The sequence below is a fragment of the Mobula hypostoma genome, chromosome 24 (genome assembly GCF_963921235.1).
Source record: "Mobula hypostoma chromosome 24, sMobHyp1.1, whole genome shotgun sequence".
NCBI classification, from domain to species: domain Eukaryota; kingdom Metazoa; phylum Chordata; class Chondrichthyes; order Myliobatiformes; family Myliobatidae; genus Mobula; species Mobula hypostoma.
Window position 1 is genome coordinate 22708365 of NC_086120.1, and position 23133 is coordinate 22731497.

The 23133-nt window shown below is 39.0% G+C and overlaps 1 protein-coding gene across 3 annotated transcripts in view; it reads right to left on the minus strand.

Moving 5' to 3' along the window:
• ranbp3b (RAN binding protein 3b) overlaps positions 1 to 23133 on the minus strand; it is a 134400-nt gene that overhangs the window by 30014 nt on the left and 81253 nt on the right. For 2 of the 3 annotated variants that reach the window (XM_063032521.1, XM_063032519.1), the window contains 2 exons: positions 12658 to 12801; positions 3426 to 3535 (listed from right to left, as the gene is read on the minus strand). In XM_063032521.1, the coding sequence (XP_062888591.1) occupies positions 3426 to 3535; positions 12658 to 12801 (254 nt within the window). The remainder of the gene's footprint in view (positions 1 to 3425; positions 3536 to 12657; positions 12802 to 23133) is intronic. The other variant, XM_063032522.1, reaches the window with a different exon arrangement.

Genomic DNA, 23133 nt, shown 5'->3' on the forward strand with positions numbered 1-23133 from the left:
CTGCACCTAATTCTATTCCCTGAGACCTCTAGCTATCAGATATGTTGCTAATGTCTTCTACTGTGAAGACTGATGCAAAATACTCATTTAGTTCCTCTGCCATCTCTTTGTTACCCATTATCATTTCTCCAGCATCATTTCAATCGGTCCTATATCTACCCGTGTCACTCTTTTACTCTTCGTATATTTAAAAACTCTTCGTATCCTTTTTTATGTTAATTGCAAACTTCCTTTCATAATTCATCTTCTCTTTCCTAATGACTTTCTTAGTTTCCTTCTAAGTTTTTAAGTCGTCCAGTCCTCACCTCAGTTTTCCCACTAATTTTTGCTTCCTTGTACACTCTTTTGCTTTTATTTTAGCCTTAACCTCTCTCGTTAGCCATATTTGTGCCATTTTTCCATTCATGATTTTCTTTTTTTTTTTGGAATATATTTTTCCTGCACCTTCCTTATTTCTTGTAGGAATTTCATCCAATTCTGCTCTACCATCCCTCCATCTAAGCTTACTTTTCCAATCTACTTGGGCCAGTTTCTCTCTCATACCACTGTAATTTCCTTTGTTCCATTGAAATATCAATACACCTGATACCAGCTTCTCCTTTTCAAATTTGAAACTGAACTCAATCATATTATGATCACTACTTCCAAGGGGTTCCATTACCTCCAGCTCCTTAATGGCCTCAGGTTCATTACACAGCACCCAGTCCAAAACAGCTGATCCCCTGATGGGCTTATGGACAAGCTGCTCCAAAAAGCCATCCCGTAGGCATTCTACAAACTCCCTCTCCTGAGATCCGGTACCTTCCTGACTTTCCCAATCCACTTTCATATTAAAACCCCCCATAATTATCTTGACATTTTCCTTCTGACATGCTTTTTCTATTTCCAGCTGTAACTTGCAGTCCACATTCTGGCTGCTGTTTAGAGGCCTGTATATAACTGCTATTAGTGTCTTTCTACCCTTGCCATTTCTTAACTTGACCCATAAGGATTCTACCTCTTCTGATCCTATGTACCTTCTTCCTAGTGATTTGATATCATTGCTTACCATCAGGGCCACGCCACCCCCTTTACCTACCGATCTTTCCTATACACTGCGTATCCTTGGACATTCAGCTCCCAATCATGTCCATCATTTAGCCATGACTCGGTGATGGCCATAATGTCATATCTTTTAACCTGTAGCTGTACAACAAGGTCATCCACTTTATTTCTAGTGCTGCGTGCATTTAAGTACAGTACATTTAAATCAGTATCTGTTACCGATTTTGCTATATTTCTATCGCACAGCAAATTATCCTGTCCATTCACCTGCCTGTCCTTCTTGCCATCTCTTCTGCACAGTATCTTTGACTTATTTCTATTTTCCTCTTCCCCGACCCTAACACCCTGGTTTCCTTCCCCCTGCCAACTTAGTTTAAACCCTCCCTCACAGCTACATAAAAACAATCTTGCCAGGATAATAGTACCCTTTGAGTTCAGGTGTAACCCATCGTTTTTGTATAAGTCATACCTCCCCCAAAATAGATCCCGATGATCCAAGAATTTTAAGCCCTGCCTGCCTTTTGCATACTGTTTGAATGCCCAAGTTGGTGCGATCTTTCATTGATTCTATTATGGATTTATTAAGTATGCCTGAAAGAAATGAATCTTAGGGTTGTATATGGTGACATACATGTCCTTGAAAATAAATTTACTTTGAACTTTAACAAGGTTGTTGTTTAAATTATTAAATAGAAGTAGAAGATTTAAGATTAAACTTCCAGTACAAGTTTGCTTACAATTAAAGGTAGCTATGAAATGACAATAGATTTGAGGTCTACAGTAGGAACACTACAGAATATAGATGCAGTTACTAGGAAGAAATTTTATATATTTAGGGCTTTGAAACTGTACAGTAATGATGTGGCAAGGTCAAACAGTAACATGTTACTTGCAGCACTGTTACACTGCACAAATATATTTAACAATTACTGCCAATGTCACTGACAAGCAAATCTTACAAAATATGTTGACAACATCTAGTTCACAGTCCTAAATAAGAGTATCTATGGTTTGGCAGCAATTCCCAAAAGGGCTACAGTTAGTAGAATTGTCAAGCACACCATTCATTCCAACTTCTCTTCAGTATACTTGGAAAGTCATGAACTACAGTGGATTCTGCATATATTCCTAAGATCAAGATATTTTGCTGTTTTCTTTGCATTATGCAGCCTCAATCACAGTACACAACCTTTACCAAGGTTACAAAAAATATTTGATTCTTTCAATCATCAGAATGTACATGGTCACTCTCAAATATGGCCACCTTCAGAAATGAGTTTCAATTCTATATTTAATACGCGCACTCAATAATCAAAACCACAGGTGGACAACAGACCTGATCCTAAAGCAAACAAGGGGATAAGGCTGACAGGGCTTCTGCTCCAACACTTTTTCACTGCATTCTTGTTCCTCATCTCTAACAACAGCAACTTTGCTAAACTATAGGACAAAAGAAATTTGTTCAACCTATATTGCAACCACTCCAAAGTAAAGGACACTCCAATCTCCATTACTGAGATACAGCACCTGGGGGATAGCTGCAAGCAGGATACAAGTTCCAAGTCATAACTATTTTGTTCACACAAATACAGTAAATATCTGCAAGACGTGGGAACTCAACCAACCTGCCCCCAAGGCACGACTCTTTCTTATGATGATACGCAATGAGTAGCTGTAAAATGTAGTCTCTGCATACCACAGAAGCCACCTTTCCATGAAGGATGATGTTGACAATTAAAATTGAATACCACTACCAGAACACCAGCATAGCAACTGGCTGCCTGGGGAAGAGTATTCAAAATTCAAAATCTCAACAAAGGAAAAGCCCATGGTCTTCTGGGTACAGAGATCCTCAGCTTCCTGAGTGCCTCTGGAAAAATATTGCCAATCCTTCTCCACAAAGTCTCCTAAATCCACTGGCAGAGCAAATGAACTAACATCAGCATCTTCTCCCAGAGCAAAACCTCCAGTACTGACCATCAGAACTGCAGTCAGCCAGCTCCAATAGGTTGGGCACACCAGATTTCCAAAGTAAGCAACCTACTTCAAGTTTTGCCATGGCAAGAGATTATCAGAGGAAAGAGAAAATGCTTCATTGAAGTTCTTTGGAATAAAGCACAGCGTCAGTGACTCACGAGAATTTTCGGGCCCATGATTGATCAGAGTGGAGGAGCAAGCAAGATAGAACTGAAAACCTAGTCTCTTTGTCAGAAGCACAAGATATTCCAGTGAAAAGTGCACTCCTTCCATTATCTCCCATGCCACATACATACACACTTTATCAGAACCCATCTGCCCCTCCTGTGGTAGAATCTGTAAATTCATATTTGCCTCGTCAACTATCTCAAAACTGAAGTGAAAGAATTAGTTAAAACACTTACTTTGCAGTATTTTGCTTTATGTACTGGAGAAAGTAGTTGGTTGCTGGCAATGCTTCTCCATCCATTGAACTTTCCTTCATATCACTTGAGATGTCACTGCCTTCCACAATCTGTAACAGATCACAAATACAAAAATGTATGCACAATCTGAAGCACAACACCTTATAGATAGAAATTTACAATAGAATTCTCTAATAATTGCAATTACCCAGCTCTTGCTGTGGCAAATTGTGGATGCAAAATTACAAAAATATTCAATTCTTATTTTCCTTTTTATGATATGGAGGCTTTGGAAAAAGTTTATGGCTTAATGTGCAAAATTTATGACTATTATATTCTATGAATCATTTATAGCAAGAGCAAATAACTTAAGAGCAAAAATACAAACAAACTCATCTTTCTTAAATCACTCCACCCTCTCAACACGATTTTCATTACTGCTTCTTTCAATGAAACTTCTCACATAATAAACAGATGAAGAACGTGCACATAGGCAGAAGTATGGGACATAGACTTCAGGTAAGTAGCTATACATTTTATGTAATTTGAATACACTTTGAACAAACAGTTTTTAATAAAAATCATCTAGTATAAAAATGTCTTACTGGAATAAATAAGTTGACAATTACAAAGACTGTTAGCCCAGTTCATCAGAAAAAACTTGAATCATCACCAAATTTCTTCAAAGAACATATGAACACAATGATTAGCTTTATAGCCGGCTCTGCCATTCAATGAGATCAAAGCTGATCTGAATGCAGCCTTAAATAAGCATTCCTGCAGAACCTAATAACCCTTCTTCTCAATGTTTATCTAGAATCTATTTACCTCTATCAGACAACAAAGTCAAAGACAATGTCTCCATGTAGAAAACAATCTTCTAGATTAGAGGTCGCCAACCTTTTTAAGCCCAAGATCCCCTACCTTGGCCTTAGTGAAAGGCAAGATCGACATACTAAATTGTTCAGAGAAAAAACAGCTCATATTGTACTTCCAACTTAACGCCTTTTATTTGGGCTAATTATACAAATGTATTTGAATTACATAAAATGCTTTTGTCAAACTTTCAAATTAATTCAACCAAGAGAACACTGTAACTAGCATATCAAACAGGCCATAGCTGTCTTTCTTTAAGAATATTACAATACTTCATACCTTTAAATCTAAGTTTCATCATTTAATTTTATTTCAACACGAAAAATAAATGAATAAAAATTGACTGTTGCACTCAATGTGATGACTTGGGCTGAATACTTTCTGCTAGTTCCCTGAAATTTGAGTCACGACTACAGACAGCCAGTCTGTGAGGTGTCTGTCAGTAAGACAGCTCCTGTACTTAGATTTAATAATTTTCATCTGTGAAAATGCAATTTCACACAGACAAGTCGACCTGAAGTAGGCACTGACTTTTAGTGCACATGTGGTGAGATGAGGAAACTTCTCCCTGCTGACAAACCCCCAAAAGTTACCGTCCCTTGATCCATGTCATTTTGCAAATCAATTGTTCCCATTTCAATGTCACTTGGCACACCAGATACTTGCTGGAATTTGGCTGCTATTTGTTCTATATTGATCAGCAGAAATGGGTTTGAAATAAATGCAGCAATATCTTTCATGACGTTTAACTCCGTCCCCAAAACGCCGATCGAACTCTATTGCCAGTTTGTCTAGGTAAGCACAGTACTGCTCAGGGTGAAAAGCATTTTTTCCTTGATGGCCTCTAACATTTTCTCCAAGTTGGGAAAGTGTGTCAGTCTCCTGTTCTTTAAATTTGAAATCCAAATACCGAACTTGGCCTTAAACGCACCTACTGCGCTTATCATGTGAGGCGGGTGTCGGTCTTTTCCCACGAGCTCGTTGTTAAGTGCATTTAATTTTGCCGTTAGGTCTGTCAGAAACCCTAAATCCAGTAGCTAGGCATCATCTGACAGTTCCTTGTGCTCCTTGTTTCTTGTTGAGAGAAAAGTCTTTACCTCAGGCAGCAAGTCAGCAAATCGTTGCAGCACTTTCCTGCGACTCAACCACCGAACATCAGCATGAAGAAGTATGTCTCCGTAAGCGGCATCGAGCTCATCCAATAACACCTTGAATAAGCGGTGCTGAAGTGCTTTTGCTCAAATCAAGTTTATCAGTTTGACCGCCAGTGTCATTACGTGAGAAACGTCCACGACCTTCTCAGCCAAGGCCTGCTGATGAATCACACAGTGATAATCCAGGAAGCTGGGAAAATCAGGGTCATTACAGCACAGTGCTATAAAACCAACACGCACACCGCGTATTGCTGGGGCCCCATCAGTAGGTAATTGCCACCAGTTTATGAATGGGGATGTCATTTTCACGGACATATTTTTTTGAACTCATTGTAAATATCCTCACCTCTCGTTCTCTCCTTTAATTGCAAAAGAGTGAGGAAGTCCTCCTTTGTTGTACAATCCTGGAAAGCCATTCTGACAAATACAACTAGCTGAGCTGTTTGCATTACATCCAGATATTCATCAAACTGTAGTGAGAAATATTCACAGAGTGACTAGTCCTTTTACACTTGTTGATCCTTATTTTGAGAAGCATGTTTTGTGAAAATCGATTGCTAGGCCTTCAACCCCAAGTTCAGCTCCTCAACTTTTGTGGCACGGATTGCACTCTATTTGGGGGGTAGGTGTCTTTAAATTTCTGGTGGTTGGTGTTGTGGTGCCACTCCAGATTCCCTCTTTTAGTCAGTGCTTGTGTTTGATGGCACAACATACATACACACTTGTCTTCCACCAAGGTAAACAGAAATTCCTCTTCCTATTCTGGATGGAATTTGTACGTGTTTGCCTTCTTTCGTGGAGCCTCCACCATGCTAGCTAGCGACCTTGCAGGATATCACCAGTGAGTGTCGTATATTGATGTTTACAACAGTCTGTACTCTTATCTAATCTAATTGGTCACTTTGATGCAGCACAAGTTACACTGAAAAAATACAACAGCTAAATCAAGAGAGAGAGAGAGGCGCTAAAAACTAAAATTAATGCTAATTACTAGCACACTATCTGAAATGCTAAACATGAATTCACACTATCAAAGGCAAAAAATTTGAAAGAAAGAAAGCAATACAACTGATCAAGCTTTTGCATAGCTGACGTAATATAAATAGCAGCATAATAGAGTCAAAACCGATTAACGTTGATCAAACTTCAGTTCAGTCATGAAAAGCAGTGGAAAAAGAGAAACACAATAACCAGAGAAAGCAACTAAGTATGGGTTAAAAACGACTCACATATGCACTCCAGGAGTAAAATCTGCTTTTGCATCGAAAGGTTTATCAGGCATAATGTATCTGTGTATTTATTTTTCTTTTTTTTCAGGATCTACAAGGAAAGTCTCAAAGATCGACCGGTCGATCGCGATTGACTGGTTGGCGACCACTATTCTAGATTCTCCTACAAAACGAAACATTCTACATATATACTTATACTTTATTGTCGCCAAACAATTGATCCTAGAACGTACAAGCATCACACCGATATTTGATTCTGCGCTTCCCACTCCCTGGATTACAAACATTAAACAGTAAAAATTAGTAAATATTGAAAATTTAAATTATAAATCATAAATAGAAAATAGAAAAATATAAAGTAAGGTAGTACAAAAAAATCCGAGAGGCAGGTCCGGATATTTGAAGGGTACGGCCCGGATCAGGACCCGTTCAGCAGTCTTATCACAGTTGGAAAGAAGCTGTTCACAAATCCGCCATACGAGTCTTCAAGCTCCTGAGCCTTCTCCCGGAGGGAAGAGGGATGGAAAGTGTGTTGGCAGGTGGGTCATGTCCTTGATTATCCTGGCAGCACTGCTTCTGACAGCGTGCGGTGTAAAGTGAGTCCAAGGATGGAAGATTGGTTTGTGTAATGTGCTGTGCTGTGTTCACGATCTTCTGCAGCTTCTTTCGGTCTTGGACAGGACAACTTCCATACCAGGTTGTGATGCACCCTAGAAGAATGCTTTCTACGGTGCATCTATAAAAATTAGTTAGGGTTTTAGGGGACAGGCCAAATTTCTTTAGTTTTCTCAGGAAGTAAAGGCGCTGGTGGGCCTTCTTGGCAGTGAACTCTGCTTGGTTGGACCAAGTCAGGTCATTTGTGATATTGACCCCGAGGAACTTAAAGCTTTTGACCTGTTCCACTTGCGCACCACCGATGTAAATTGGGTGGTGCGGTCCACTACTCCTTCTGAAGTCAACAACCAATTCCTTCGTCTTGCTGACGTTGAGGAATAGGTTATTGTCTTCGCACCATGCCACCAGGTTCTTAATTTCCTCTCTGTACTCAAACTCATCATTACCCGAGATACGGCCTACAATTGTTGTGTCATCAGCAAACTTATATATCGAGTTTGATGGAAACTCGGCTACACAATCATGGGTGTACAGTATAGCCGGGGGCTGAGTACACAGCCTTGTGGGGCACTGGTGCTCAGAGTGATTGTACAGGAGAGCTTGTCCCCTATTTTTACAGCCTGGGTCCTGTCTGTGAGGAAGTTGAAGATCCAGCTGCAGATCTGAATGCTAAGGCCCAGGTTCCGGAGCTTAGGAATCAGTTTATTTGGAATGATGGTATTAAAGGCAGAGCTGTAGTCAATGAAAAAGAGCCTTATGTATGCGTCTTTATTCTCCAGGTGTTCTAAGGAGGAATGTAGTGCCAGAGAGATGGCATCTGCCGTTGACCTGTTGCTCCGGTAGGCGAACTGCAAAGTGTCGAGGTTGACTGGTAGGCTGTGGTTGATGAGTGCCATAACCAATCTCTCGAGGCACTTCATAGCAATTGATGTCAGAGCCACAGGTCGATAGTCATTCAGGCATGCCACCTCGCTCTTCTTCAGCACCGGGATTATCGTTGCCTTCTTAAAACACGAGGGGATCTTAGACTGAAGCAAGTAGCAGTTGAAGATGTCAGCAAACACTCCAACTAGTTCGCTTGCACAGGCCCGGAGAACCTATTCAGGCTGTCAAGACCCCACAGAATCATATCAAGCAAGATTACAAACAAGAATAACTTCCTACTTACTTTACCATGTTTTGCTTTATGTACTAGGAAAGTAATTATCTGCTCTCAAGTCATAAGAGGATTTGAGAGTCAAATGAAAGACACAGAAAATATACAGACTAAAAGCAAATGTGAGAAGTTAAGAATCAGAAAGCATTTAAACATTTAAAAAAAATCACAGTACAAAAGAATTGCCAATGCTCCACCCATGCTAGTAACTCCCCTGTAATTCCATGGGCTCTTATCAGTGCAAAACTGTGCTTGCTTTCTGACATATAAAGTTAACATATAAAGTATCAACCTATTTTGCAGTTACCCAGAGTTGATCCTACAGTGCTTCCCAAGATAAATAGGAACAGCTTGAAAGTACTTCATTCATGTTCTTAGATATCTTTAAACCTCACTAATAACCTTCATATATCACCTGTTGCATCATTACTCACCTTTTGACATCAAGGATCATGATAGTTTTTGCTGAAACAAATTTCTTAAACTATCAGTTCAGTCATTTCCTTTTATGCACTCATCAAACAAATCAACTACATTAGTCGAGCCCTTAGTCTCTCAAAGTCAATGACTATTGATAATTCAGAAATTAATCCTTTTGTTCAATATCCCAAATAATTTTACAGCTTCACACAAGGAAATATGCTGATGCTGGAATTTCAAGCAACACAGTAAAAATTGCTGGTGAATGCAGCAGGCCAGGCCTGACGAAGGGTTTCGGCCCGAAACATTGACTGTACCTCTTCCTATAGATGCTGCCTGGCCTGCTGCGTTCACCAGCAATAAAATTTTATGTGTGTAACTTTACAGCTTCTTCATTTTCATCCCGTGAGATTAGTCACTATATGATTTACAATATTTCAATGCAGAATCTAAATATCCCACCAGGTCTCTGCTTGGTGGCGTTGGACTAAAGTACTAAATCTCACCAACCCTATCTACAGTATACAGAATATTACACTTCAAACACAAGCTTTCACAGGTGTACATTCTGTTGCCCAGTTTAACAGACTGGGTCTGTTTAATGTAGTTCAGACAGAGTAATCATTAATCATTCATCAGGAAAAGACAGAGAAGTTTGCCATTGTTACATTGACAGGGAATCACTTGCTACAAATGTAATGGCAGGACAGTGATATTAGATGTGTTCCCTGCTTGAGTAAAAATGTTGTCAGCCTTGTGTTAATGTGAACAGATAGGAAGTTTGTACAATCTAATTTTTCTCCACATAGTAGGTTCCAATTATCTGCAAAATAAAGAATGTTTCAGACTTTTGACTGGCAGGTGCTCATACAATGCTCAGCCAATGATTTGTGTTTTAAATAGTTATTCGCATGACATATTCAAAGAGGCCAATCAACCTTCCTTTGCAAAAAAATAACTATTTTAGCAATGCAAAGAAATGGTGCCTGGCTTTAATCAAAAACTCTTCTTTTTGAGTAACTACATTTTAGAAGATGAAATAATTATATTCTTGACAGAAGTGACACTAATTGAGTCATTCAGAATGTCACCTTGGAAGTTAAAGATATAATGAAGGATAGTCACAACAGCACATGAATAATTTTTTAAAAGGCAGAAGAATATATTTTATCCTGAATTTGAAATCCATTTTCAGATGATTATTCAGGGAAGTCAACATTTCACTGAATTCAACACAGAATTTAATTGGAGCTTTTGCTGCTGCAGCTTTGTAAATGATCAAATTAGGTCTCCTGATTAGTTCAGGATATCAATCAAGAGTTCAATTTGCTTCATGCAGTGAGTAAAAAAAAGTGTGCTCAATAAATCAATCTTCAGTCAATTCAATGCGATACCACTCCATCTAATATCAATAAGCAGATAAGAGCACTGGCTACAGGGCTACAGGCCGTGGGGACAGAATGGCATCTGATCTGGAGTTCAATTGGCAGTTCTGAAAATTTGCAGTGCAGAAGGCCTGTACTTTAAAACTATCTGCACATTTAGACAAACTGTTCCAATATGATTACAATACTGACATCCATTCAACTATGTGGAAAACTGCAGACATATATTCTGTTCACAAAACAAGACAAGTTCAATTAGATTATCTTTAACCTCTCTCAATCATACATGAAATGGAATGTGCCATCAACAGAGCTATCAAGCTACACTTGACCAGAAATAACCTGCTCGCTGGTGTCCAGTTCAGATTTTGCAAAAAACACTCAGCTCTGGATCTCATACAGACCTTGGGCTAAAAATGAATGAACAAGCAAAACTCTACAGAGTTGAAATAAGAGCAACTACTCTTGACATCAAAACAGCATTTGACCAAGAGTAGCATCAGGAAACACCAGTAAAAGCTCAAGTCAATGAGCATATAAGAAGAAAACAATCCAATAGCTGGGAGTCATACTTTGCACAATTAAAAGTGGTTGTGGCTTTTGGAGGTCAGTCGTCCTAGTCCCAAGGATTTCCTCAAGTAGTGTCCCAGGCCCAACCACCTTAAACCGCTTCTTAAATGATTTTCCTTCCATTAATGTTTGTTGATGACTTCACAATAGTCAATTCCATTTGCACTTCTTCTGAAATGAAACAATTTATGCCTGCATGTAGCAAGACATAAACAGTATTTAGGCATTAGTTCATAAGCTACAAGTAACATATGCATGACAGTCTGCCAGGCAGTGACCAAGTCCAACAATGCACATTTAGACAGAGATGTAACAAAGATTTTTACTCCTTGTGTATATGAAAGATATAAGAAATAAAGTCAATTCAATTCAATGGAAAGTACAGTCACCTACCCTTAATATTCAACGGCATGTTGCTAACCCCAGCCCCCACCGCACCAAAGTCAAGATCATAATGAGATCATCAATGACAATAAACTTAAATGGGTCAGCCACCTACATTCCTTGGCTACAAGAACAGGTTTAGCCTGGGTATCCTTTCGATTTCAGATACCCCATAGCCCCCCAAACCCTCATGTGTAGCATAATTCAGAGAGTACGATGGTATACTCCCATTCACCTGGAGAAGCTTAATATCACCCAAGACAAAACAGCCCACAGGACCAGCATTCCTTTAACCAAACTTAACTATATCACGGTTACAGAGTGAGTATGCAGCACTACGAACAGGACAGGCTGCTTCAACAGCACTCCTCCAAACCTGCAACCTCTACCACTGAAGAGGACTAAGACAGCAGATGCAAAGAAACACACTACCTATAGGTTCCCCTTCAAGTTACACACCATTCTGATTTGAAAATATATTTTTACATCATTACCGTTGCTGGATCCACATTCTAGGCACTGTAGAGGTATTGTCTTCAAAAAGATAGAGTAGTTCAAAGTGGTAGCATACCAACAACTACATTTTCATAGACAACTGAGGATGTACAATAAATGCTTCCCTTACTAGTAACACCTGTATCCCTCAAAAATATATACACATTGATTGAAAAGAAGACTTTTCATTTTTTTAAAATGATGAGCAAGTACAGAAATTATCTAAATGTGGAAACAGACCAAAGTGTGAAACTGTCTGCCAGCAAGCAGGCTCAAACGCCTCACTGGGTAGAAGTTAGCTCCATATTTTATTTATTTTCTGTTTTTATTCAGTTTATAATTAGAGCACAGAATAAGTTTAGGGCCAAGAAAAGTAAACTTCTTTAAAACAAAACAAATAATAAATCTGTTCTACAATGCCACATAAGCTCATTCACCTCTGCTACTACAGCTAATACACCTTCTTTATGGAAGAAAGTCACAGATTTATTCAATACAACAAGAATACTTTCATAAGCCTTCACTACTGAATTCTCGCACAGAATGTTTCTTTTCATAACATAGTTTATTTCTTGGGCTATCCTGAATTTTCATTTTTCACAATTTATGTCTACCATCACTTTTCAAGATGATCTTCACCTTGTAATGTTTTCTTTATTCACTGTTACCTTTCTAATTTCTTTCCACCCTTATTTAGTTCATGCTTTAGACAAAGGAGATGCTTTATTTCCATGTAATAAGCTCCCACTAGACTCTCAGTACAGCATCAGATGATATTACTCATACAAGTCTTGTGTCACTACTTTTATCTATCAAGCAATACTAAAAGTTTAAAGCAGATAATGTACTGCTTCGATGATAATGAACCCAAAGAATAACTGTTCATGCAAGACCATACTAAAGGTCATTGAACAGCACATGGAGAAGTTTCAACATTGTAATATGAACCTTCACTCTGTTTCGAAGATTTTCCCCAAATACGAAGTTCATCTGCTCCTCAAGCTGCTCAGGCTGCTCCTTGCTATCCTCCTCCTTTTTCTTGTCATCTACTTCACAGCTGGTCTCTGATGGGACCGCTAATTTTGTATTTTCCTGGAAATGTGGAGAGACCATTTTTAAGTAAAATTTTCAAAGGGTACCATACCAAACAGAAAGGATGATCACTTCAAAACTCTTACCATTAGTATGACTGAAAACATTTAACAAACACATAAATCAGAACTTAATAGAAAAAGGAATGTTATAATCTTCTTTATTTGGTCAACCTCAACACACAAACAGTTGCATACCAAAGTTTAAGATATGGTTCCACCGATGGCTCAGTTGCCAAACTAGTGCCCAGTGCAGAACTGAGCCATAAAGCAAAGGTGATCACAGGTTCGATCCCTGGTCTATCCTGAGTTAGCTGCACCAGGTTCTCCAATTGGTCTTAGTGCCCCTAGGCTAGGGAGGAGAGAAAAAAATAAATCAGCCACAGTTCCCACTCCTGATCATTATCCAGTGACTTGCTAGAAAGTGCATTTGTGGTCATCGGACAAGGACAGGATTGGCTTGGCTGTGGTTCCTCCCACTATTAATGCTATAATTTCTAATTATGGATACTCCTGCTCTACACTTGGTCTTTCAAAACTGCTTCTCACTCACACTCCAGCTCAAGAAGGGTAGTGACCTGTTCAAATATCTGCAATTCGATGGCTTAGAAATTCTCCAACCAATTCTCAAGCAACAATGCCAACCCCACAGTCAGAAATAAGCAAAAGGCTATTAGACATGGTAAACCTGCAGGATAAAAGCAATTTCAGAACTAATTACCTCAGCAACAGTTAGGAGAACATACAAAATCTTGCAATGCAAAGAAGAAGGACAACTGTAAAGATGAAGGTTGCTTCTGCTTGAGCTACTATTAATATTCTCATTATAACAGTGCCCTGTTTGTATACTTTCATTCTTCAATTTCTCATCTCTTACTTTTCATGTTCTCTCTGTACACTCTAAAATTTTTCAGCAACATTATTTTTACCTCTTTGTCCATTGTAAAATTATTTCATAAGATACTTAATATCATACTCATTTGTGAAGACAATCGCTTTGCTTCAGTACTGCTTAACAATGTTGTTAATGACTTTGGTTCAGGTACTGTCCTCATTAACTGCCCCTCAAAAACCCACTTTTCATGGCAAATCAATTTTTAATTGTCTTTCCTTTCTCAGCCTTTTAATTTTTTTAATCATTTCCTAGCTTTGACCTATCCTCTTCTATTATAATATTTAAAACATATTTATGGTACTGTTACAAAAACCATAGAGATAATGGGTCTAATGCAGGCAAATGGGATAGACATCACAATCAGTATGGATGAGGTGGGCAGAAGGGGCCCAATTCTGTATTACACATTTCTATGATAACATTGTATTCCTACCACTTGGGTTCTACCCTACCCAAATCAGAACCTCTTTTGGTGAAGGACAAATAAATACCTCTGAAAAAGTTACTGCATTTATTCTCTGTCCTGGACAATATTCAAAAGAAATTAAGAGAAAATCTAACATCTATTTAGAGTCTTTCACATCCTCAAATGTCCACAAAAGTAACCAGTATTGGATCACTCTTATTCCTCATTAAATGCTGCTATCAATATATCATCCATTAACTCTGGAGAGTATCTACATGCATAAATGATTAAAATTGGTTCCAGTTCACCAGCCTGATTTTTAATGCCATGTCCAACCAGTTCACAATAAATGAATCAGATTTCCAAAACACCAAAATAATAAGAAAATCAAAGGCAATGTTTTAGGTTCCCAAAAAATTAACATTACATAATGTACCAACATTAATACAGACAACTGGTCCCAAAATGGACCTTTTTTTAAAAAATGAAACAAAACTTTGAGCTAAAGTCAAAAAATGGATTTAGCTCCCTAAAACTTGATTGAAAAATCCTAAAGAAGGAAAGAGAATGAATGAATGCATGAAATAAGTATACCGAAGGAATGGAGAATTGTAAATGGATGCTTCTTGACTGAAAGGTTGAAGATCATTTAATAGAAAGGGAATTTAGTTCTGAAAGTTCTAAACTTGTTGTATTGAAACTGGAAGATCATGTAATTACAAAAATGTAGGGCTGATAGAGGTAGGATTTATTCCAGGATGGGATACGGCAAAAGAATTTTATAAAGGTGTGGGGATTTGGGTGAGCATTAAAAACTTGATTAAGAGAGGACAGTATGATGAAGATGGAACTGAAACCTTAATAGGTAAAGATAAGAACTGAGTTGACAGCCTCCTCTAATGGAGAGAAAATAGCAATCAAAAACTCCCACTGTTAATATCACCTTTGTGAGAATCGTAGTTCTGCCTTAAAGAGCAGGTGAGGATTGGAATGGAATCAATAACAAGGAAAATGAATACCTTTCTTTGAATTCTTTGAATATCTAACATGACGAAGAAAAGGTCAAGAAAATGTATTTGCAAGTTACCAAAGTATAATCCATCCAAACAGACCTTTAATGTTTCTATCGGTTTCTTAAATTTAAATAATCACCCTTAAAAGATATTGGCAGGTCAGCTTTTTTGAACTACGCACCTAAACTGTGGAATTCAGTACCTAAAACTATAAGGGATGCAAATTCAGTCGACACTTTTAAAACACCAGCTCGAAACCTATTGATTTAACCTTGCGTTAAACTAATATATTTCTGTCTTTTATGTTTATTTTTTATTTTATTTTTATGTTCACACTTTATCCCATTGTAAAGCATTTTGACACATCATCTGTATGAAAAGTGCTCTAAGCTATTATTATTATTTCTAGGTTTTGTTTAAATTGTATAAACACACAAGCATTCAACAGGGCATTTATCCTTTAATGCATAGCCATTAGTCTCTGAACATATGCAAAATTGACCAACTGCATTGAAATACAGCAGACTGCTTTTGCCTTCTGAAGAAAATGTGTAAACACAGCCATCACAGACCAAATCAGATGATCACTCTTAGTTTGCTTGACTCAGATGTGTATTTGTTTCTGGTATTATACCAAGGAACTTGCAGCAGCTTGACTATTTCATGACCATTGAAAGATAGCTGACACAATACCAAATGCTCACTGTAGGACAGCATACCTCAGCATCGGTTGTCCTACAGTGAGCATTTTTAGACAATAAGATATGAGTAGAATTAGGCCATTTGGCCCATCAAGTCTGCTCTGCATTTCATCATGGCTGATCCATTTTTCCCCTCAGCCCCAGTCTCTTGCCTTCCTCCCATGCCCTGACCAATCTAGAATCTATCAACCTCTGTCTTAAATATACATAAAGACTTGGCCTCCACAGCTGCCTGTGGCAACGAATTCCACAGACTTACCACTCTGGCTAAAGAAATTCCTCCTCATCTCCGTTCTAAAAGCACTGTCCTCTATTCTGAGGCTGTCCTTTGGTCTTAGACACTCCCACCATAGGAAGCATCCTCTCCACATCCACTCCATCAAGGGCTTGCACAATTCGCTAGGTTTCAACTAGGTCACCCCTCATTCTTCTGAATTCTAGTGAATACAGGCTCAAAGCCGTCAAGCGCTCTTCATATGACAATATACATTGGGCATCAAGTCAGCACACTAAGTATTTCAGATTAGATACACAAGACTACTCCATTAAGGTCACCTTAGTATTGTTGTATTTGTTCTCCAGACAGTTCAAATTGTTCTTCCTTAAAACACTGCCCCTCTTTGTCCCCTTGACATCAGTCTGTACCAAGTTTAGTTGCGTGCAAAGACCATGATGCAGTACTGAAGTATGGAATTGTATAGATTTTAAAAAAATAGTTTGCCAGTCACTGATTCATCAGGTAGTTTGTTCAATTACTTGTTCAGGGTTTCTTTTAATGCATGTACAGATCTCTCTGGTGTCTCACTGGGTGGCATAGCTGGAAGAAATGCTGTCTCACAGTTACAGCCACCTGGTTCAGTCTTGACCTCTGGTGCTACAAGAGACTGCAAGTTCTATAATAGGGAGCAACATGCAAACTGCTGGAGGAACTCAGCATGGCAGTACCTGTGGAGGCAAATGGATGGTCAGCATTTTGGGTCTGATACGGGATCTTGACCCAAAACGTTACCCGTCCCATTGCCTCCACTGCTGCTGCCTGCCCCTTTGAGTTCCTGCAGCACATCTGTCCCTGGGTGTTCTCTGTGTATAATTTGCACATTCTCCTATGACCGCATGGATGTTCTAGTTTCCTTTCATATCCCAAAGGCATGCAGATTGATAGGTTAATTGGTTACTGTAAGGAGCTAGAATGTAGAATAATGTAGGAATAATGTAAAGGGGTGCTTGATAGTCACCACAAAGTTGGTGTGCTGAAGGGCCTGTTGCCACTCTATACAGGTTTCCCCCACCATCCGAAGGTACAGCATTCCTATGAAACGGTCCACAAGCCAGAATGTCGTAAAGCGAAGAAGCAATTACCATTTATTTATATGGGAAAATTTTGTGAGCGTTCACAGACCCAAAAATCATGCCAAATAACACATCAAACCTAAAATAACAGTAACATACAGTAACAGCAGGAATGGTATGATAAATACACAGCCTATATAAAGTAGAAATACTTTTCCACAATCATTGCCTGAACTGTTCTCTGTAGTGAAAATCTCACGCAAGTGCTCTCGGCAAAAACATGGCGCAAGCGCTCTCCAGTAACCTTTAAGCTATGAAGCTGCCAAATCATACCAAATAACACGTAAAAATACACAGCCGATATAAAGTAGAACTAATGTATGTACAGTGTAGTATCACTTACAGGAATCGGGAAGACAGCGCAGAGCACCTAAACAATTAGCATGTTTATTTCGGCTTTTTTCTTAAAGATATGCTGTGTGCCTCCCGGCTACCACTGCATTCTCCGTGAATCGGTATCTGTCCGCAGCCCGGGGCTGGGATGGTGGGACACTGGGGCGTCATCTCATCGCCCATCAGGGAAGGCATGTCATCTTCTCCTATCTCTGCCTGCCTCGATGTCGAAGGTCGAAGTTCGTCGTCTGCTGTGGCTGATGTGGAAGGCTTGCTTGACTGCTGAGCCTCGCGGATTTTTCTATCATACAGTTCTTTGTAAGGACTCAAACCATCTTGCAAATATGCCCTAAACCGTCGTACCCTTTCAAAATTAATGTCGTACTTTATCATTACTCATTCGGTTTCGATTGTTATCCTTTCCTCTTCCAATTGCATCTGCTCTTCATCTATCAGTTCTTGGTCATGGGATGCCAAAACCTCTTCAACATCATCTTCCTCAACTTCCACAAGCCAAAGTCACTTTGTCCTTACTTCAAAGTTACTGGTGAACGTCCAGTGCTCCCGATGTGGCCTTCTATATATTGGCAAGACCTGACGCAGACTGGGAGACTACTTTGCTGAACACCTACGCTCTGTCCGCCAGAGAAAGCAGGATCTCCCAGTGACCACACATTTTAATTCCACATCCCATTCCCATTCTGACATGTCTATCCACAGCCTCCTCTACTGTAAAGATGAAGCCACACTCGGGTTGGAGGAACAACACCTTATATTCCGTCTGGGTAGCCTCCAACCTGATGGCATGAACATTGACTTCTCTAACTTCCGCTAATGCCTCACCTCCCCCTCGTACTCCATCTGTTATTTATATACACACATTCTTTCTCTCTCTCTCCCTTTTCTCCCTCTGTCCCTCTGACTATACCCCTTGCCCATCCTCTGGGCTCCCCCCCCACCTTTTCTTTCTCCCTGGGCCTCCTGTCCCATGATCCTCTCATACCCCATTTGCCAATCACCTGTCCAGCTCTTGGCTCCATCCCTCCTCCTCCTGTCTTCTCCTATCATTTTGGATCTTCCCCTCCCCCTCTTAAATCTCTTACTAGCTCTTTCTTCAGTTAGTCCTGACGAAGGGTCTCGGCCTTAAACGTCGACTGTACCTCTTCCTAGAAGCGTTCACCAGCAACTTTTGACGTGTGTTGCTTGAATTTCCAGCATTTGCAGAATTCCTCGTGTTTGTCCTTACTTCGTTCACCACGAGCAAAACACTTAATTATGTCTAGTTTTACGCTAAGTGTAACAGCCTCACGAGCTCTTTTAGGCTTTTCCGATACTATAGAACTCATCTTGCAAACGGCCGCTCACAGGCATGTGTTAAAGCAATGCCGGCAAGAATGCAGTTCCGAATCCGGGGGAGAGCAGCTGCTCGGGGTGCGCGCTGCCTTTTCTCGTGCACTGATTTTCTTCGTAACAGTGAAAACACCTTCTGTTAGCGAAAACAGGTAACTAATGTAGGTCTTTCGTAACAGTGAGGTTTCATAAAGCGAACGTTCGAAAAGCGGGGAACACCTGTGTAACTCTAGGATGAGCTATGAATAAAAATCTCAAGGAAATGCGAAGTGACTCCACACATTAATTCAGTCAATATTTCATGCCTAACAAAGATGCATCTCAACTCTTCCAAAGCTTATTGTGCTCTTATACAAACAACCTACATATCTGACTTCAGTCTGTCTTGAGTACAGTACATATTGATGTATATAAGCAAATCGTCACCATCGTTTGCCGTATAAGGCTAAATAATTAAATTCAACATTACAGAAATTCTTCCCATCATGGAACAGTTTGGAAACTAGGTAATGTACATCTATTAGGTTCCCATCAATCAGGACAGTGATTCATTTGGTCATGTTGTCTAGTACAATGGTTGCCTGTGGTAACAAAAGTGTCACTTGGAGTTAGCTGTAAATATTATATCAGCCTTTCTCAACCTTTTTACGGTGGATGAACCCCAGATATAATTTTAAGGTCTCAGGGAAATCCTGCAAAAAATATTATTATATCTACAGCTCCGGTACATTAGTGTGATCAGTAAGTTGTAGATATAACAATCCAATAATAATTGTCAATGCTCTTTTGAGAACAGAATGAACTTTTAGCCAACCTTTCTTTTAAAAAAATACAGGTAGTTAAGTTTAACTTACTTTTCTTGATATTAATTTCTTTCTTTCTTTTCATAAATTTTAAAAAGTCAAAAGACAAACATAATATATTTCTGTTAAATAACTGGCTTAAGTCAAAATGGAATTTAATTTTTCTAAAGGTAGGCTTGGTAGATTTAAATAGTGGTTATAAATTAATTTTAATTCATGCCACTTACAACCTAAAAATTTATTGACAATGTTGAATAGTTAAGTTACTAAAATCCATAAGCCAAAGCAATATGAATAAAAATATAGCCTAAGACACAATTTTATACAAGACTTTGTATAAAATTTGTGCAACGTTCAAAAAACTATGTTTTTTTTTAAATCATGATCTCTCGCGGAACCCGGTTGAGAAACCCTGTATTATATAGACTCCCTTTAGGGAAAGGAGGAGAAATTCATTTCCTTTGCAATGATATTGCACTGCAGCTCCTGCCAGTTGTCCAAAGTTACACTTTACAAAGTCCTGCTCTATTTCCCTTCTTTGAACATAAGCAGCAATAGGCCCTTTTAGGTCTGTGTAACAAATGACTGCTAAAATACTCAAGAGTGACTCACATAATCTATGATCACATGATATTATTAACACTTCTGGACTAAGGTTTTAGGAACTGCCATTTGACTGCTAGCTACCATTCCATCTGTAGCATTCCTTAGGACTTGCACTTGATAGGTAATGCAGGACTGTAAGACTTTTTGTGAATTAACAACTTTGACTTGCTTTGTTCTGTTTCTCAGACTACACATGCACAATCCAAAATAGGTTTTTCATTATTACTGTGTGATCACTGACGACTTCTCCTATATTGCTGGGACTGGAGGGTGTGTGTGATGATGAAAGACAGTTTGGGACTGATAGCCTTTCACAGCAGGGAAGACAAACCAATGACCTGCGCAAAAATCTTGATGGCACACAGCATGCAGGGCAGCCCCTGAAATCTTTAAACCCAACTCACAATAAAAAAAGATATAATCGTTAGCTGTACTGGAGCAATGATTTTTTTTTACAACCCAAGAACACTGAGATCTTTTCACAGAAATGTCTTATGCCAGCTTGACACCAACTAGATGGTTGGAAGGAACATGCGGCATTGGATAATGCTTTCTGTATTCCTCACAGACCTGGAGTACACATTAGTATTTAGATAGTAAATGGTTATAACAACAATGCTATTTAGAAATTATGTTATTTTTCAATTCTTTATTAAAAATTAAAGATTTTGAACAGATTTTCTAAAATGCTTCGTTTAATTCAATCTACATTATAGTTTTATTAATAGCAAAACAGTAAATACATGTAAATAAGCAATAGGACTCATTCTTTTTCCTTTAAAAAGTCCATAATTATTGCTAATAATTCATTAATCGATGGTAACCTCTGCTCAAAATTACATCGGCACATGAGAATTTTTTAGAAGATTATTATTGCTCTGCCCATCATAGAGACTTAGTTGAGAGGGGACAGGAATGGGTGCTCAATGTTCCAGGGTTTCGATATTTTAGGAAGGATGGGAGGGGGTGAAAGAGGGTGGGGTTACACTACTCATCATGGACAATATCACAGCTGCACTCAGAGAGGACATAATGAAGGGCTTGCCCACTGAGTCTATATGGGTAGAACTCAAAAACAGGAAGGGTGTAATCACACTGATGGGATTGAACCTTGGAGGTTGAGTGAGGTGCTGAAGTTAGTCAACAAGAAAAAGAAAAGTATGTAAAGCTTAGGAAGCTAGAATTGAATACAGCCCTTGAGGATTTCAAAAAAGCCAGAAAAGAACTCAAGGAGGGAATTAAGAAAGCCAGGAGAGGCCATGAAAAGTCCTTGGCAGGAGGATTAAAAAGAATTCCAAGGCAATCTATAGGATAACTCGAGAGTGTGTAGGACCACTCAAGGGTAAAGGGGAGAATATTTGCTTGGATACGAAGGATGTGGGCTAGGTCTTTAATGAGTACTTTACATCATGAAGGATGCGGAGGATAGAGAGATCAGTGCAGAGAGTATTAATATGCTAGGGCATTTTGAAGTAAAGGAGAAGGTAGTGTTAGTTCTCTTAAAGAGTATTAAGGTGGATTAAGTCCCCAGGGCCTGATGGGATATAGCGCAGGTTACTGAGAGAGGTAAATGAAGAAATTGTTGGGGCCTTGACTAATATATATCCTCTCTAGCCACAGGCAAGGTTCCAGAGATCTGGCGAGTAAGTAATTGTTCAAGAACATAACCATGGATAATCCTGGAGAATACAGATTGGTGGGTCTCACATCAGTGGTAGGGAAGTTACTGGAGTGGATTCTTAGAGATAGGATTTATGATCATTTGGAAAACCATGGCCCAATTAGGGAGAGCCAGCATGGCTTTGAGCAGAGCAAGTGGTGTCTTACTAACTCGTTTGAGATTTTTGATGAGGTGACGAGTGTGGTTGATGAAGACAGAGCTGTGGATGTTGTCTACGTGGATTTTAGTAAGGCATTTGACAGGTCTCTCATGGGAGATTCATCCAGAAGATTAAGATGCATGAGGTCCATGGTGAATTAACCATTTGGATTCAGATCCACCTTGCCCAGAGAGGACACAGGCTGGTAGTCAAAGGGACTTATTCTAGCTGGAGGTCTGTAATTAGTAGTGTTCCACAAGGATCTGTATTGGGATCTCTGCTGTTTGTGATGTATATAGATGATCAGGATGAAAAAGTAGGTGGGTGGGTAAGTTTGCAGATGCTACAAAGATTGGTGGTACACAAAAATATAGTGGAATATAGATCAGTTGTATATAAGGGGAGAGAAATCGCAGATGAAGTTTAACCTGGCCAAATATAAAGTGTTGCACCTTGATAAGTCAGATATAAAGAGACAGTATGCTGTTAAGGAAAAGGCATATTTTAATATACACAGGATGGTGATTACATGCCAAAGGAAGTGATATTTAAAATACATTTGGAGAGGTATATGGCAAGGAAAGGTTTAGAGAAATATTGGCTAAATACAAGCTAACGGGACTACCTTAGGAAGGCTACTTGGTTAATGTGGTCGTGTTGGGCCAGAGAGCCTGTTTTGGTATTGTATAACTCTCTGACTATTGTGACTATTGAAATATATCCTAAAGACAACTTTGGATACAGCTGGGGGTTTGGCAATTTCTACTTATTGTTCTTGGTATTTGTCAATTTCCAAAGGAGGTAACATTTAAGTAAAAAATTAGAAAAGTGATATCACATGTAAAAACTATAGCCACATTCAACACAGCCTTAGAATGTTGATAAAAAGTTATAAATACTTAAAATACATCTATGCAAGTTTCTGAAGAAGTATTTTATTAATAACTAAATCTTAAATTAAGACAATAAAAACATACATTATGCATCCTTTCGGGGTACACACCAATTAAAACATACAAAACCCTCATCCTGTCGGGGTCACCTATTGCACCTGGT